A 14,958-nucleotide genomic window follows, 5' to 3' on the forward strand; every position below is an offset into this window, starting at 1 on the left:
AACTCCCCATCCTCCTCCTCCTCTTCCTTCACTCTAAAGTTACTTTACGTTACTACAGTGTTTTATTTCATTTACTTGTTGTTTCTGTCATTGTTTCTGGTAAGGCTTAGGGAAAAGTGCTTTATTTAGAGCAGTAATGGCATTAAATGACCTCAAGTGGTGATTATAGATTCGAAATTAATAAACAAAGACTTGAACAATTCAGCTTACGAAGAGCGTTTCAGAACCAATTGAGTGTGTAGGTTGAGGACTTCCTATAATCTGTAATGTTACATTTCATGTCATGCAATTCAAATTCACTATCACTCTCATTGTAAACAAACATCAACTCACCCCCTGCATTGGTGATGGTGACAGGAACTCCCTGAACTTGAACTCCATTGATGTTTATCGTTTGCATTGCCTGCGCTGCTGAAATCTGTGATGTGTTCATAGCTACTATCCCCCCCGCTGGTGCAATTTTTGCCAAAGTCCGTTCCTTACGAGCTCCTGCTAGCGTCCTCTTGGTGCTTACTGCTGGTGACGTGGTAGTGGTGACGACAGAGGAGGTGGGAGTCACTGTTGTGGGTAACGGATCTTGGAGCTGAACAGATTGCCACTCACCCAATCCTGTTCTGAAGAGGATCTAAGTAAAACAATGTCAGTAGAATGTAAGAAGTTCCATTTAAACTAGAGTGTGCTGCTTTTACAACTTTGTTGTAGAAACCAAAAAAAAAATGAAGTTTTTTGATATTTTTAGGGAATATTGAAAAATGAATTGAAAAACAAATACAACTCCTATACAGGTGTTCTGTTTCATTTAACGTCTGCATCTCAACCTACAAGAGAATTTGATGAAAATTAGTGCTTGTTTGGGATAAATGGTATATCATACACCTGACAGTGTAAAACCCCAAACTCTGTGCAAGTGTACTTAAAATTTGCACTCTTTAGAATGCAAAAAGCTGAACACCAAATCAAGATTTGATTTAGATTTGTCTGGTTCGTACACTGCATTTTTAAAATCTCATATCGTTACAACCCCAGTTATATTTAATGATTTTCATTTGGTAAAATAATTTTACTACATGACAACAATGCTGAATGAGTCAGAGCACAAAGTCAGAAAATGTTGTACTGTAAAAAAAAACAACCTAATTTTAAGGTGCAAATACAGTGGTAGGAAAAGTTTGGCCACCCCTGATAATTTTTCAAATTTTCTTTTAGAAATTAATGGTTTTTCCAATCAACAATTTCATTTAAATATATCATATAACAGACAGAGAAGTGAAATGAAGTTTATAGGATTTACAGAAAGTGTGCAATAATTATTCAAACAAACGTAGGCAGGTTTATAAATTTGGGCACTCATGTTGCTTTATTGATTTGAATACCTTTAGAACAAATTATTGGAACACAAAATTTGTTTAATGAGCTCATTGACCCTTGAACTACATGCAAAGGTGAAGCCAATCATGAGAAAGGGTATTTACGGTGGCCAATTGTAAGATGATGTCCTCTTCGCTTTTACTAATAAGAGTGGCAACAGCGGAGCCTCAAAACAACTGTCAAATAAAATGAAAACAAAGACTGTTCAACATAATAGTTTAGGGGAAGGATCCACTGTAAGGAATGTAGTGAGGAAATGTCAGACAAGCGGAGGCGACGGATGGTGAGAACAGTCCAGCTCCAAAGACCAATAACATCATCTCGCTGCAGATGGTGTCACTGTGCATCGTTCAATTATTCAGCACACTTTGCACAAAGGAATGCTCTATCTGCAAGAAAGCTTTGTCTGCACACATGCCACAAAGAGTCACTTGAGGTACGCTAAAGCACATTTGGACAAACCAGCTGTAATTTGTAATGAGATGCTCTGGACTGATTGAACTAAAATTGAGTTATTTGGACATAACAAGGGGCGGTAAGCAAGGCAGATGAAGAAAACAGTGTTCCAAAACAAACACTTGCTAACCACAGTAAAATTTGGTGGTGGTCCCATCATGCTGTGGGGCTGTGTGTCCAGTGCAGGTATGGCAATCTTGTTAAAATTGAAGATTGCATGATTCCATTCTGTATCAGCAGATTCAATGTTTAAGAATCAGAGAAAGTTGAAGTCACGCTGGGGCTGGATACAACAACAGGGCAGCGACCCTGTTCAAATTCTACTCAGGCATTCATGCAAAGGAACAAGTACAATGTTCTGGAATAGCCATCTCACTCCCGGACCTGAAATGCTGTCAAAAATTTGTGGTCTGACTTAAAGCAGGCTGATCATGCTGGCAACCATCAAACCAACCAAACTGGAGAAGTATTGTGAAGACAAATAGTCAAAAATACCTTCAACTGAAAATCCAGACCCTCATTGGAAGCTATGGACAGCGTTTAGAGGCTGTTATTTCCGCAAAAACAGGCTGTACTAGATACTAGTGTAATTTTTGTGTTGGGATGCCCAAGTTTCTGCACCTGCCTACTTTTGTTTAAATAATTATAGCACATTTTTTGTAAATCCTACAAACTTCATTACAATTCTCAAACACCACTGTGTTCATCTGCTATATGATAAAAATAACTGAAATTTTTGATCCAAACCACTAGGGATTTATAACGGAAAATCTGGAAAATTATTGGGGGAGCTGATAATTTTTCATACCACTGTATGTCTAAAGAGTTTGAACAAATACCTGTGTTGGTTCAGTATGGGAGACCTGCAGGTTTGAGGAGACTGACTGTCTCTGTGGGACAGGTGGTAGCGTTGCAGATGCAGCCTGCACCACTTTCAAAGCCTGCTGGGGGATCTGAACCACCTGAGAATCTGGCTTTGGCTGGACCAGCTGGACTTGCTGCACCATAGCTGGTTGCCCAGGGCTCTGTACGATGAGAAGGTTGTTACCAGCCTGCAACGTAAGGTAAAAAAAGTTAGCCTGAGGTAGTCAGGCTATAAGTCTCTTGGCCATCAATCACTTCTGACCCCCTTCCCAGCATAAATGAATCGAAAGTACAAGGTTGGCAAAAGAGAAACAATTTTCCAACTGAGCAATTAATGTTCAACAAATGATGGGGGTTCAGGGACAGTGTTACTCCCCTGAGGCAAAGAGGTTTTCAATAACTTAGAACTGAAATGCTTGGCGCATTCTCACTGTTCTAAATCATTTCCTATTCATACAATCGCCAGTCTGTTAACAAGCACATTGAAGTTAATCAACTTTGCTGCTGTTTGAAAAAAATGTTTTTAAAAATTGAGTTGACACACGATACTCTTCTATGACAACAATACTACTAAGGTAGTTAAACATCTAAGTTTAGCAATGGCATGTGCCAGCTGACTACCTGACTATACTGTGCAACCAGAATTTTCCATAAATAGATTTTTTTGCTTCCTAGACGGCAGTGCGACAAATCACGGGATACAAATTGGGACAAAGTGGATCAGAGACCATGAATGCCAAAAAGTTAAAAGTTTGTCAAGTTTATTCTGTACTAAAAGCAGGGCTACCAACCAGTTCATCAAACGAAAACCAGAAATGTTTATATTTTTTTATGTTATGGACTAGAATCTGATATTCTAAATAAAAGTAAGAGGATGAAAAGTGGAAAGGCACTCGGTCCTGATGATATACCTGTGGAGGTATGGAAGTGTCTAGGAGAGGTGGCAGTAGAGTTTCTGACTGGATTGTTCAACAGGATCTTAGATAGTGAGAAGATGCCTGAGGAATGGAGGAGAAATGTGCTGGTGCCCATTTTTAAGAACAAGGGAGATGTGCAGAGTTGTGGCAACTACAGAGGAATAAAGCTGATGAGCCATACAATGAAGTTATGGGAAAGAGTAGTTGAAGCTAGACTAAAGGCAGAAGTGAGCCTAGTGACAGCAGTATGGTTTTATGGCAAAAAAGGAACTGCAGTTGTAGTGATTGCTTTGAGAATGTTGATAGAGAAGTACAGAGAAGGCCAGAGGGAGCTGCATTGTGTTTTTGTAGATCTGGAGAAAGCTTATGACAGGGTGCCCAGAGAGGAACTGTGGTATTGTATGAGGAAGTCTGGAGTGGCAGAGAAGTATGTGAGAGCGGTGCACAACATGTATGAGGACTGTAAGACAGAAGTGAGGTGTGCTGTAGGTGTGACAGAGGAGTTCAAGGTGGAGGTGGGACTGTATCAGTAACCAGCTCTGAGTCCCTTCTTGTTCGCGATGGTGATGGACAGGCTGACAGACAAGGTTAGACAGGAATCCCCATGGATTATAATGTTTACAAATGACATTGTGACCTGTAGTGAGAGCAGGGAACAAGTGGAGAAGCTAGAGAGGTGGAGGTTTTTCCTGGAGAGGAATGGAGGTTAGCCGCAGTAAGAGAGTACATGTGTGTGAATGACAGGGACCAAAGTGGAAGAGTGAGGTTACAGGGAGAAGAGATCAAGAAGGTGGAGAGTTTTAAGTACTTAGGGTCAACAGTCCAGAGCAATGTAGAGTGTGGAAAAGAGGTGAAGAAGCATGTACAGGCTGGATGGAACGGGTGGAAAAAAGTGTCAGGTGTGATGTGTGATAGAAGAGTTTCAGCTAAAATAAAAAGGTGTACAAAACTGGTGAGACCAGCGATGTTGTTTGGCCAAGAGACAGTATCACTGAGGAAAAGACAGGCGACAGAGCTCGAGTTAGCAGAGATGAAGATGCTGACGTTCTCTTTGGGAGTGACCAGGATGGATAGGATCAGGAATGAGTACATCAGAGGGACAGCACATGTTAGAAGTCAGAATGGTCAGACTGAGATGGTTTGGACATGTCCAGAGGAGACATAGTGAATATATCGGTTGAAGGACGCTGAGGTTTGAACTGCCAGGCAGGAGGCCTAGAGGAACACCAAAGAGGAGGTTTATGGATGTAGTGAAAGAGGACATGAAGGTAAATGATGTGAGAGAAGAGGACGCAGCAAGCAGGGTTAGATGGAGGCAACTGATTCACTGTAGCGACCCCTGAAGAGAAAAGCCGAAAGGAGAAGATGATTCAAAATAATAGTAACCTGTTAATTCCGGTCAATCTTAAAAACTGTTTGATATAGACATCAACTCATTGGCTGCCAACCATTTTCAGAGCAGAGTTCCTGCTTTGAAACTTTGAAACCTTGAAGCTCTGTTGCATCATAAGCTGCTGTAACTTCTCCATCTTCCCTCTGATTGTCCATACCGGAAACGTTGTAATCCTGTTTCTTTTCCGAACAAACCAATTGGCAAAATTTTTTGGTTCAAAGCCCTGACTAAAAAAAGACATTCTATGCAAGTCCTCTTTATGCTGTCAAATGATTAATACCACTGTAAATACCACTGTAAACATGTACGTACAGAAAATAAGGCATTTGTTTGTTTTTACTACTTCCTCACAAGAGTATATAAAGTCAACCCTCAGTTTTTGAACATAATCCGTTCCAGAAGGCTGTTCGAAAAGCGAATTGTTCGAAATCCAAAACTATTTTTCCCATTATAATTAATGTAAATAATTTTAATCCGTTCCAAGTCTAAAAAACAACTTTTTCCAAGTATTGTTTTACTATTTTACACAATAAACTGCACTGTATACTGTTTGCCATAAATAAAAAGGGGTAGAAATACACACTGTGTTTTATTCTAATAAAAGATATCCTATCGAACTTTGAACACGAATGCGCTACGAAGGAAGCATCCTGGGCAGTTCGCTTGGCTCCCAAGTGAGTTGCGTTCAGGTACAGTCGGCTTCTTTCGGTTTACACCATAAACTGCACTGTATACTGTTTACCATAAAGAAAAAAAGGTAGAAATAGACACTGTGTTTTATTTTAATAAAAGATATCCTATCGAACTCTGAACAGGAATGCGCTACGGAGGAAGCATCCTGGGCATTCGAGTTCGCTTGGCTCCCGTGTGAGTCACGTTCAGGTACGCTCGGCTTCTTTCGGTTTACACAATAAACTGCACTGTATACTGTTCACCATAAATAAAAAAGGGTAGAAATAGACACTGTGTTTTATTTTAAAAAAAGATATCCTATCGAACTTTGAACACGAATGCGCTACGGAAGAAGCATCCTGGGCATTCAAGTTCGCTCGGCTCCCGAGTGAGTCGCGTTCAGGTACACTCGGCTTCTTTCGGTTTGATCGAGAGCCGAATTTTGGTTGAGTTCAGAGACGTAAAATTCTCTGATTTTCTGGTCGGAAACCGATTTGGTCGAGAACAGAAGCGTTCGTAAACCGAGGTTTGACTGTATGTATATGCATATATATTGAAGATTTCCTGAAGGGAAAAGCCGAAAGGAAAAGAAGATATACACATACGTACAGATTTTTTTTTTACAAATCCCAATTTCCATTTAAATTTGATCACACCTCATTAAAAAACTGACCTCATGAATGTTTTCAATGATTTGAGACATAATCTATAATTCGTTCGTCTGTACAGCACTTTGGTCGACTGTGGTTGTTGTAAACTGCCTAACAAATAAATTTGGATTGGATGACAATGACTGTGCTTTTAAAAAGCTCCATCTCAAATTGAACGGATGGACGAATGGATGAAAACACTGACAATTACAATACATCACCGCTTTGAAGTGGTGATGTAATAAGAATTAGGCAGTCAGAGACTGCAACATCCCGCGACACCCCTGAATTCAAAATTTTACTCTGAGCTTCTTTCATAGGTCAAGGTCATTTAATAAAAGACCCATGATCCAACAGGTAACTGGTGCATTCTATTTGTCATTTAGCGGTCATACATTCTTAGATATTAAATTACCAGTACAGTACACCCTCGCGCATCAACAATTGCTCCTCCACCTCATCGTGGATTTTTATAGGCAGTCACGTGATACCGTACGCGGATTCTATTGGCTGACAGCATCCGGAAGTCCGTTCCCTCAGTCTCAGACTTTCGTGAGACACAAAAGTGCTTTAAACAGTCGATAAGAGTGTGAGAAAGGGTAATACAGATAGCAGGTGGTATAATATCAGTATGGAGAGGGTTTATAAATGTTTAAATTACCCTAAATAATAAGATATATAGATCCTGATCTCGATCGCTGAGTCCTCAATTTCGTGTGACTCCTGCAACGCATTAACCGCAAAGAGTGAGGGTGCATTGTACAAGATAATCATGGTCTGACCAGTAAGTCTCTGACAGATGTATTTGTATGAAGTGATGTGACATTGGTGTACACATGATCCAAACTTGATCCAGAGTCAGTTGTAGGCCCAGTCACTACCTGCTTCAGTTCATGCCTTGCCATGGTATCACTGAGTCCCTTGTGTTCTGGAGCCTGACGGAAATCTCCTCATACTAGGATGGACTGTGTGGTCTAAGCCAGCCCCCGAGCCCCGGACCGGTCCAAGGGTCATTTGGGACTGACCGCACAGAAAGAAAAACATTTTAGATCAATTCCATTTTATTTATTTCGGAGTCTAAAAACTGTTTTATTTTGAAAAGTGACATCTGTGTGGAATGACGCAAAGCAGTCAGTGCAGTCACTTCAATCGAGATTTTAATATAATTATTTATTACAATTATTTTGTTTACAGAGATGTTGATTATCAATTTATGAAAAAAAGTTTGTTTATTCTCTGTTGATGTCTGCATTTTACATAAGGCCACTGCGGATGATTTATTATTAGACTACAGCGGTCCTGGCATCATTAACGATTATTGAGCAAATGAAGGCAGTCCGTGAAAATATTGTCTTAGATGAAACTGGTCCGTGGCGCTAAAGAGGTTGGGGACCGCTGGTCTAAGCTGTTAACTGAATCATTGAATCCTTGGAGAAAGGATGTGTTATTACTACCCTGACTTTTATAGATAAGTAGTATGTCGAGTAGCTGGGGTGGATCAAAGCTAGTGATTTGATCTATGGTCTTGCACTGACCTTCTCCCTCGTCTTTCAATCTTATCCTGGTTCCGAGTGTACAAAAGTTGAAATTTGACCTTGACCTAGTTTTCTCAAGGTCAAAGTCATCATTTCATTTTCATCCCCTTTGCCGTCCGAGTAATGTGGTCTTTGTTTCATCTTTCTATCTGCAACGGTTGCGAAGATATTTGGTGGACGAACGGACAGACAGACACACAAACACTGACAAGTAAAATGCATTACTGCTTTGCGGGATGTAACAACTGCATTTTTTTGAAGCTCTTAATTTTGCCATGTTCATTTCCTTTAAACATGCTATAGTATTAGACTGAGGCCTTTGGTACACAGATAGCCCATTAACTGATCATGTGACTAAAAATGTTCTCTTCTGTGTCATATTAATGACTGGCACACTGCCTTGCGGTGCTCAAAGTGGTTGCAAGCAGACTGCAGGTGTATTACTGCCGCGTTCTGGCAATACTGCTACATTACCACCAGGTGAAAGTACGAGTAAATATAATAATAATGTATGGTGATAAATTTCTATTTATTGATGACTGCTCGAATGTAAAAAAAAACAAACAAAAAAACAATATCCATCCTAACTCAAAAAGCTTTGCCGTAGTTAAAAGTCTGATTCCAGCATTCACAATAGATCTAATTAGTTCTTTCAGGCAAAGACTATTTGTTGTACAGTGTGCCCTCGGGCATTTACGCAATATGTTTTTTTACTGCCTGTGTGTTTAACAGAACTGTAAATTTATCTGTGCTGCATGTTGTGCATATATGGTACATTTGACAATAAAATTGACTATTACTGTGACAACACTCAAGACTTTACCTCATCGTCGATTTTTGGTAGGTAGTCCTGTGATACCATATGCGCATTCTATTGGCGTTCCGGGAGTCTCGGAACGCAACGCACCTCCATTAGACAGAAAAGTGCTTTAAACACTCCATAACAATGTAGGAAGAGGTAATACAGACAGAAGGCTGGTTTAATTTCAGTACGGGGAGGGTTCATAAACGTTTAAATTACTGTAAATAATAAGTTTGTCACTATGCAATTTCCTCCGGGATTAATAAAGTATCTATCTATATTACGGAATTCACTATTCGCATGTGGTTCCTGGAACGCATTAAGCACAAGTAATGAGGGCACACTGTATTTACATTTACATTCTCTCACTAGTTTATATTTCTCTGTTTATGTTTTAGTTATAGTTTAATATATGTCCCGTTAACGCTACATGTGTCTGTTAGTATAGTGTATGTCTTGTGGTATGTCCTGTTTTGTTTTTTCCTGGTGTTTGGCTGAGCAGTGGATATTTGCGATTTCCTCGGGGTTATTAAAGTATCTATCTATCTAGTACATATGGCAAACATTTGTATAACTATACTTCACTACTGTCCAATCAGATGTCCCTAAAGCTGCAGAACACGTCACACAGTTAACTGTCAGATGATTCACCCCAACACTTCATGCATTTATTGCAGTATGAGCCAGTACATTAAGTAAGAATATCAAGAAAATCAGGTTTGTATGTGTTAGCCAGTACCTGAATAATGTTGTCACCAGCTTCTATAAGTATAGTTTCCATTTGCTCTGGGGGTGGGGAGGCAGCCTGTGCAGGAGGCGGCGGTGGAGGAGCAGGAGCAGGAGCAGGAGTCGGAGGATTGCCAGAAGTAGCCACAACCACCTTCTTCTTCCGCCCTCGTCGTCCCTTTCCTGATGTGGGAGATGCAGCTGCCGTTTCTGTGATGATTTGAGTGCCTCCTACCTCACCGGTGGCCACATTGAGCGGCAGTGTTAAACCACCGGTTAGCTGTGCCATGTTTGAAAAGTTGTTGGGCTTGCGCAACTTGGGTGATGGCTTGATGGCAGTCTTCTGTGGCGTGACTGGCGTGGCAGCAGCTGCAGGGCCTGGCATAGTCATGGGAGTGGTGATGATGGTGTGGTTGGTTCCTGGTATAAGCTGGATTTGACCTCCCTGTGGCATTACCTGAATGGTCTGTGCACCCTGAATCTGTGGCACCACCTGGTACTGAATATTTGTGGGGGCAGAGGTGTTGGTGCGAGATGGGCTCTGTTGGATTGTTAGCACAATGGGACTGCCGGGGGGCGTGGCACCAAGGCCAGCAGGGAGCTGAATCACATTGCCCTTAGTTGACAGGAAACCCAGATTTTTGGGTGGTGCAGGAGCAATTGGAGCCGGCTTAATAGGGAGAAGCCTGCGAGGCTGAGGTTGCGTGGGAGGAGTGGTGACAGGAGCCTGAGCAGCAGGAGGGCCAATTTTACTGCAAGTGGCAGCCAGGAGAGCTAGAGGGGAAGGCTGGGTGTCCTGCTGGAGGAAATACAGTCAAACATATTAGTTCTGGTGGAACATAGTCTGCACATTAACCTGTCTACAGAAAAACAGTTATCTCATAAGGGAAAAATAAGTTGGAAAAGGTGAGAAATAAGAATTAAATGAGGAAGTAATGACATTAAGAGTAGTACAATTTAAAATCCAGATGTTGATCAACAATAGGCCACAGACAGCATTTTAATTCCAGAAACCTTTATTTTGCACCCTGATGTCTGTTTGAACACAATGAGAACATAATGTCAGTTTGGTCCACTAGTGAGGAGCATAACTACTCTATGCAACACCTCAGGCAGAAGTAACAGCTTGTTGAACCAACATGTTTAGGTGTGCAGCCTACCCCAAGGGATGCAACTATTCTGTACCAAGATGAGGTCTGTTATTTGAAGATCAAGAACTAAAGATAATCACTAAACCAGTTAGGGAGGACTGAAAAATATATAAGCTGTTATGCTCACTGTTGTGTCATACACCAGTAGTTGAAGTTGCGAGGCGTGGCCTCCATGGACCTGATTTGCTCATCAAGTACATTGCACAGATGCCGGACTGGATTGAGATTTGTGAAATCCAGTCCAGTGCAGTGTGAGGCTTTTGCATCACTCTCGCCCTCTTGCATCCTGGTGCCATGTGTTCTCCAGGAAAGCAATGCACACACCCGGTCACGTGATATAAAAGAAAATGTGATTCATACAACTAGGCAACATTCTTCCCTTGTTCTGTGGTCAAGTTCTGGTGCTCATGTGCCCATTGTTGATGCTTTTGGTAATGATCAGGAGTTAGCATGGACATCCTGACTGGTAGTGGCTATGCGGCCCCACATTCAACAAACTGCAATGCATTTTGTATTCTGTAAGAAGACAAGACTGTTGCTGGTTCACAGCTTTTCCTTTCCTGTTGTGTGTGACCACTGTAGCCGGGAACACACAACAGGAACTGAAGATGGAGATGTTGGAGATATTGGAGATGCTCTAAACCAGTCCTTTCGTCAATACAATTTTGCTATTGTCAAACTCTGGTAACACTTGGTCATATCATCAGTCATGATTTAATGGTCATATGTCTGTCGTTTGTGAATCAATGGATGTCGTAAATCATAACATTGCAAGAATGGTGACTTACATTGCATTGTGATGCCTTGACTCCTCTAATTTGAACACCCCAAATGGGTCGCTTAAAAGGGAACCTACAATAACCATTTCCCAGGCACACTTTTATCACCATCACTCTCTCGCTCCCGAAGCCAATGTTATAGTATGATGGCCATAAAATTTTATACTGGGGTACACAAGAAAGCGGTCACTGTTGTAACCCTAAAGCTCTAAAGCTAAATTATGTAAGAAGGGTGAAAGCACATGGATAAAAACAATATTACTAATAATTTTACTTTAGTTTATTTTTTGTATTTTATTTTAAATACCGGTACTGTTATAATCCTCAAAGAGAAATTAAGAATGCACATTCGTATGTTAGTCAGTCACACGCATGCATATTAGTGTGTAGAGACCCTTGTAATACACAACCCCATACAAGGCGGCCTGTAAGCACGCAATGGGAGGTAGAGGGGCGGGCAGCTCCTTTATGGTGCGCCCCAAATAAGCAGCTTGTGAGGGGGACGGCACCTTGTTTAAGGGCGCCTCGGCAGTGGAGGTGAATTGACACCTCCCACTGTCAGCTCACACTCCGAGTGTTTTTGGGCGGGAACAGGAATCGAACAGCTGATCTTGGAACATTGGACGACCCGCTTTACCACAAGCTCTACCACTGAGCCACTGCCACCCCTTATTATTATTATTGTTATTATTATTATTATTAATAGCAATAATAATAATAATGTATGTATGGAATTAGTGATGTGTGAGGTAAGACAAATTTGTGAGGATGTCATGGTTTAATACATTAACTGGAATTTATTCCAATTGCTAATTTAGTGTTTTTTCCTATGTGTCCTGTGAAGGCGTTTTTGCAGGTTTGAGGTAGTTAATAGTTTTATGAAGCAAACAGGTTCTAAAAGGTCATGTGAAACATTAAAAAATAGGTCATTCAGTATGAACCTGACCAAAAAAAAGGGTATACAATGTGCAATACAAAAGAATCACAAACTGCTGAGCAGACAGTAGCTGGATGTAACGTATGGCTGTTACTCACTTGTGTAGAAGTGGTGGAAGGCTGAAGGTATTCACTGGGATTGACAGCAACCGTGGTGGCCATACTGTCCTGTTGTTCTGTAAAATACAAACAAAACAGAAAATTGTGTGTCTAATTTCAGTGGCTAAGATGATTTAAAACAACATAGGGCACTCCTCCTAAATTCTATAAGCATCTAAAAGGATGCCAAAGACTTGCTGTAGTCAACATATAATTAAACATCAGTAATTACACAAATTAAGTCATTACATTATTTAGTGTGCAGAGTTGCAAATGTTTACACTTTGACATAATGTCGTCATCCCAATCATGCAGAATATTCCAAGACTTCACCAATAATTCAATGCTTTTTAGTTATGCTTTCCATTAATTTCTATTTCATTGTGTATTTTTACTGATTTATGTGCTTTCAATTGCCTCTTGGATACAAATACCTGTAAAGTTTTTTCAACTGAATTCAGTGGTACACAGCCCAGATACTCAAAACCAGATATGCTGTATGAGATTCCAAACTCCACTCCAAAACATTGTATGAGGAAAACATTACATTCATAAGCTTATAATATTTCTTTTAAAACTCCACAAGTACATTTGGAGCTGGGTGCTCAATAGATAAGCGCAGGGTACATCTTAAGTATCTGCCAAAGTTGTATGCAGCTAATCAGCCCATTCTCTAAGCTCAAGTGATACACCCCTCTATTTCACAGCACAGTTTATTCCTTTAGTCATCAAAACCTGGAATGCAATTCCGTGCATTCACAAAGACAGTAGATTGTGACTGTGAAGATTGTGAAATAAATTGAGATAAAACAAAAAACAAAAACAAGTAGTCTGTTTCAGTTAGTGTTTTCAGTGTTTTGTATTCAATTTTACGTGTTACTTTTAAAATGAAAATTAATTGAACAACATTAACTTTACTTGTCACCCGTAGGGGAAATTCAACATGTCTCATGTGTTTTATGTAGTAAACCAACTGAAATAAACAATGTTCAAATTATTAAGTACGATACATTTATACTAATAGTTTAAGAATTTCAATTTCAGCTCAATTAAATCAAATCTTGGATTGTTTGTTTAAATGTATAGTATGCTATATTGTACTTAATAACATGAACATTGTTTACATATTGGGTCAACCTGTATGATCTGTGCAATGCCAAAAAATTTCACAATTGGAAAGAAGTTAATTAAGCACTTACAAATGGTACATTTTCCCCTATCTTGGTGATTCAAAGAGTGCCATGGTGTGTTAAAAAAACAACAATAAAACAAAAAAGAAATGCTTAGCTGAGAATCTAATACAACAATGGTGCATGAAATTCGACTTCATAGCAACGACAATAAACTAAAAAATTGCTTGTTTTAAACATGTAAAATTAAAATTAAAATCTATTTCCAGCAATATCAACAACTTCAGTCTGCCACCTACTCCACTCTGTCAACACTGGACTTTATCACGAAAGAAAACAAACTCGGTGTTGCTCACTGCTGAACATGGTCGCTCTCACTCAATTAAAGTATTGCGAATTCAGCTTCTTCTAATGGTGTCTTAACTTCAGTGTCAAACCTTATAACGTACACATGTGGAAATCCAAGCCTACAGGGACACTTTTCCAGATACGTAATGAGATATACAAACGTATCTGGTTGATTGTAGAGTCGCTACAATAAGAAGAGAGCTTCACAACAATAAGCACTGCTTTAGAAACTTTAAAATCACAACCAATAACACAAGTGTTTTACAATGCATAGTAAGAATGTGGCCTCAAAATTGCGCCGCCATCAAACACGTTCTGTTAGTTTGCTCTTCTGTGGGTACCAACTCAATCTTGGCAAGCTAGCTATTCCAATTGTAGACTAACAGGGATGTAACCAAACAACGTAGAGGGCCAATTTGTTAAATAATTCATTCATTTATTTTTTATTGATATTGAAATAACGGTCGGAGATAAATGGACGTCCGAATAAAAAAATGTAGCTACATTGCTAACATTAGCATATTTCGCTAGCCGACGCGTAGCTAGTAAGACAACTCTTGATAACGTTGCAGAAAAGGAAGCCCTTTTCCGGAAGTGCATCGCTTAGTTTTCCCACAATTGGCCTAGTCCCACTAAGACACACTTGTACCACATCATACTCAGTGCTTTTCTGTCCATCTCAAATAAAATGTTAAAGGAAGTACAACACAATATAAGCACCAATGTTTCCTACCCACCGCTCATGACGACATTTGCTCTCCGCAAGCCTTGGACTCCAAACCCATAGAGGAATCCGCCCGCGCTGCTGCACCAATCCACGGACAAAAGATGGATAAACGACGGACAATTTGACCAATACCCTTGAGAGATATTTGTGATTGATCTTCAAAGTAGCCAATCATCGTGTGACATTTTTGTACTGAGCGCACGGATAGTTGTTTGACCAATGGGGCTTTCAATTCGTGCTTGCCAGGGGCGTTTCCGGTGAAAAAACCTCCTGGAGGTTGGGGGCTGGGTCCGGTGACAACAGGTCAAGTCTGCTGACGTCTCCGACCAACAATATGAATTTTGAGTTAAAAACGAGAATAAGAACCGTCAAGTTAATCACCCATGCATTTAGTGATGTGTGTTA

The 14,958-nt window shown here is 40.2% G+C and overlaps 1 protein-coding gene across 7 annotated transcripts in view; it reads right to left on the reverse strand.

Moving 5' to 3' along the window:
* Positions 1-14,621, reverse strand: part of sp2 (sp2 transcription factor) — a 29,901-nt gene extending 15,280 nt beyond the window's left edge. The window contains exons 1-5 of one of the 7 annotated variants that reach the window (XM_068321195.1): positions 14,564-14,621; positions 12,349-12,425; positions 9,397-10,182; positions 2,664-2,849; positions 334-625 (exon numbers count right to left, since the gene is read on the reverse strand). In XM_068321195.1, the coding sequence (XP_068177296.1) occupies positions 334-625; positions 2,664-2,849; positions 9,397-10,182; positions 12,349-12,425; positions 14,564-14,570 (1,348 nt within the window). In that variant the 5' untranslated portion in view covers positions 14,571-14,621. Of the gene's footprint in view, positions 1-333; positions 626-2,663; positions 2,877-9,396; positions 10,183-12,348; positions 12,426-13,547; positions 13,864-14,546 lie in introns of those variants that run through there. The other 6 variants (XM_068321189.1, XM_068321190.1, XM_068321192.1 and 3 more) reach the window with 6 other exon arrangements.
* Positions 14,622-14,958: the final 337 nt, after the last annotated feature.

Source organism: Antennarius striatus, chromosome 8, assembly GCF_040054535.1.
Source record: "Antennarius striatus isolate MH-2024 chromosome 8, ASM4005453v1, whole genome shotgun sequence".
Classification (NCBI taxonomy): Eukaryota; Metazoa; Chordata; class Actinopteri; order Lophiiformes; family Antennariidae; genus Antennarius; species Antennarius striatus.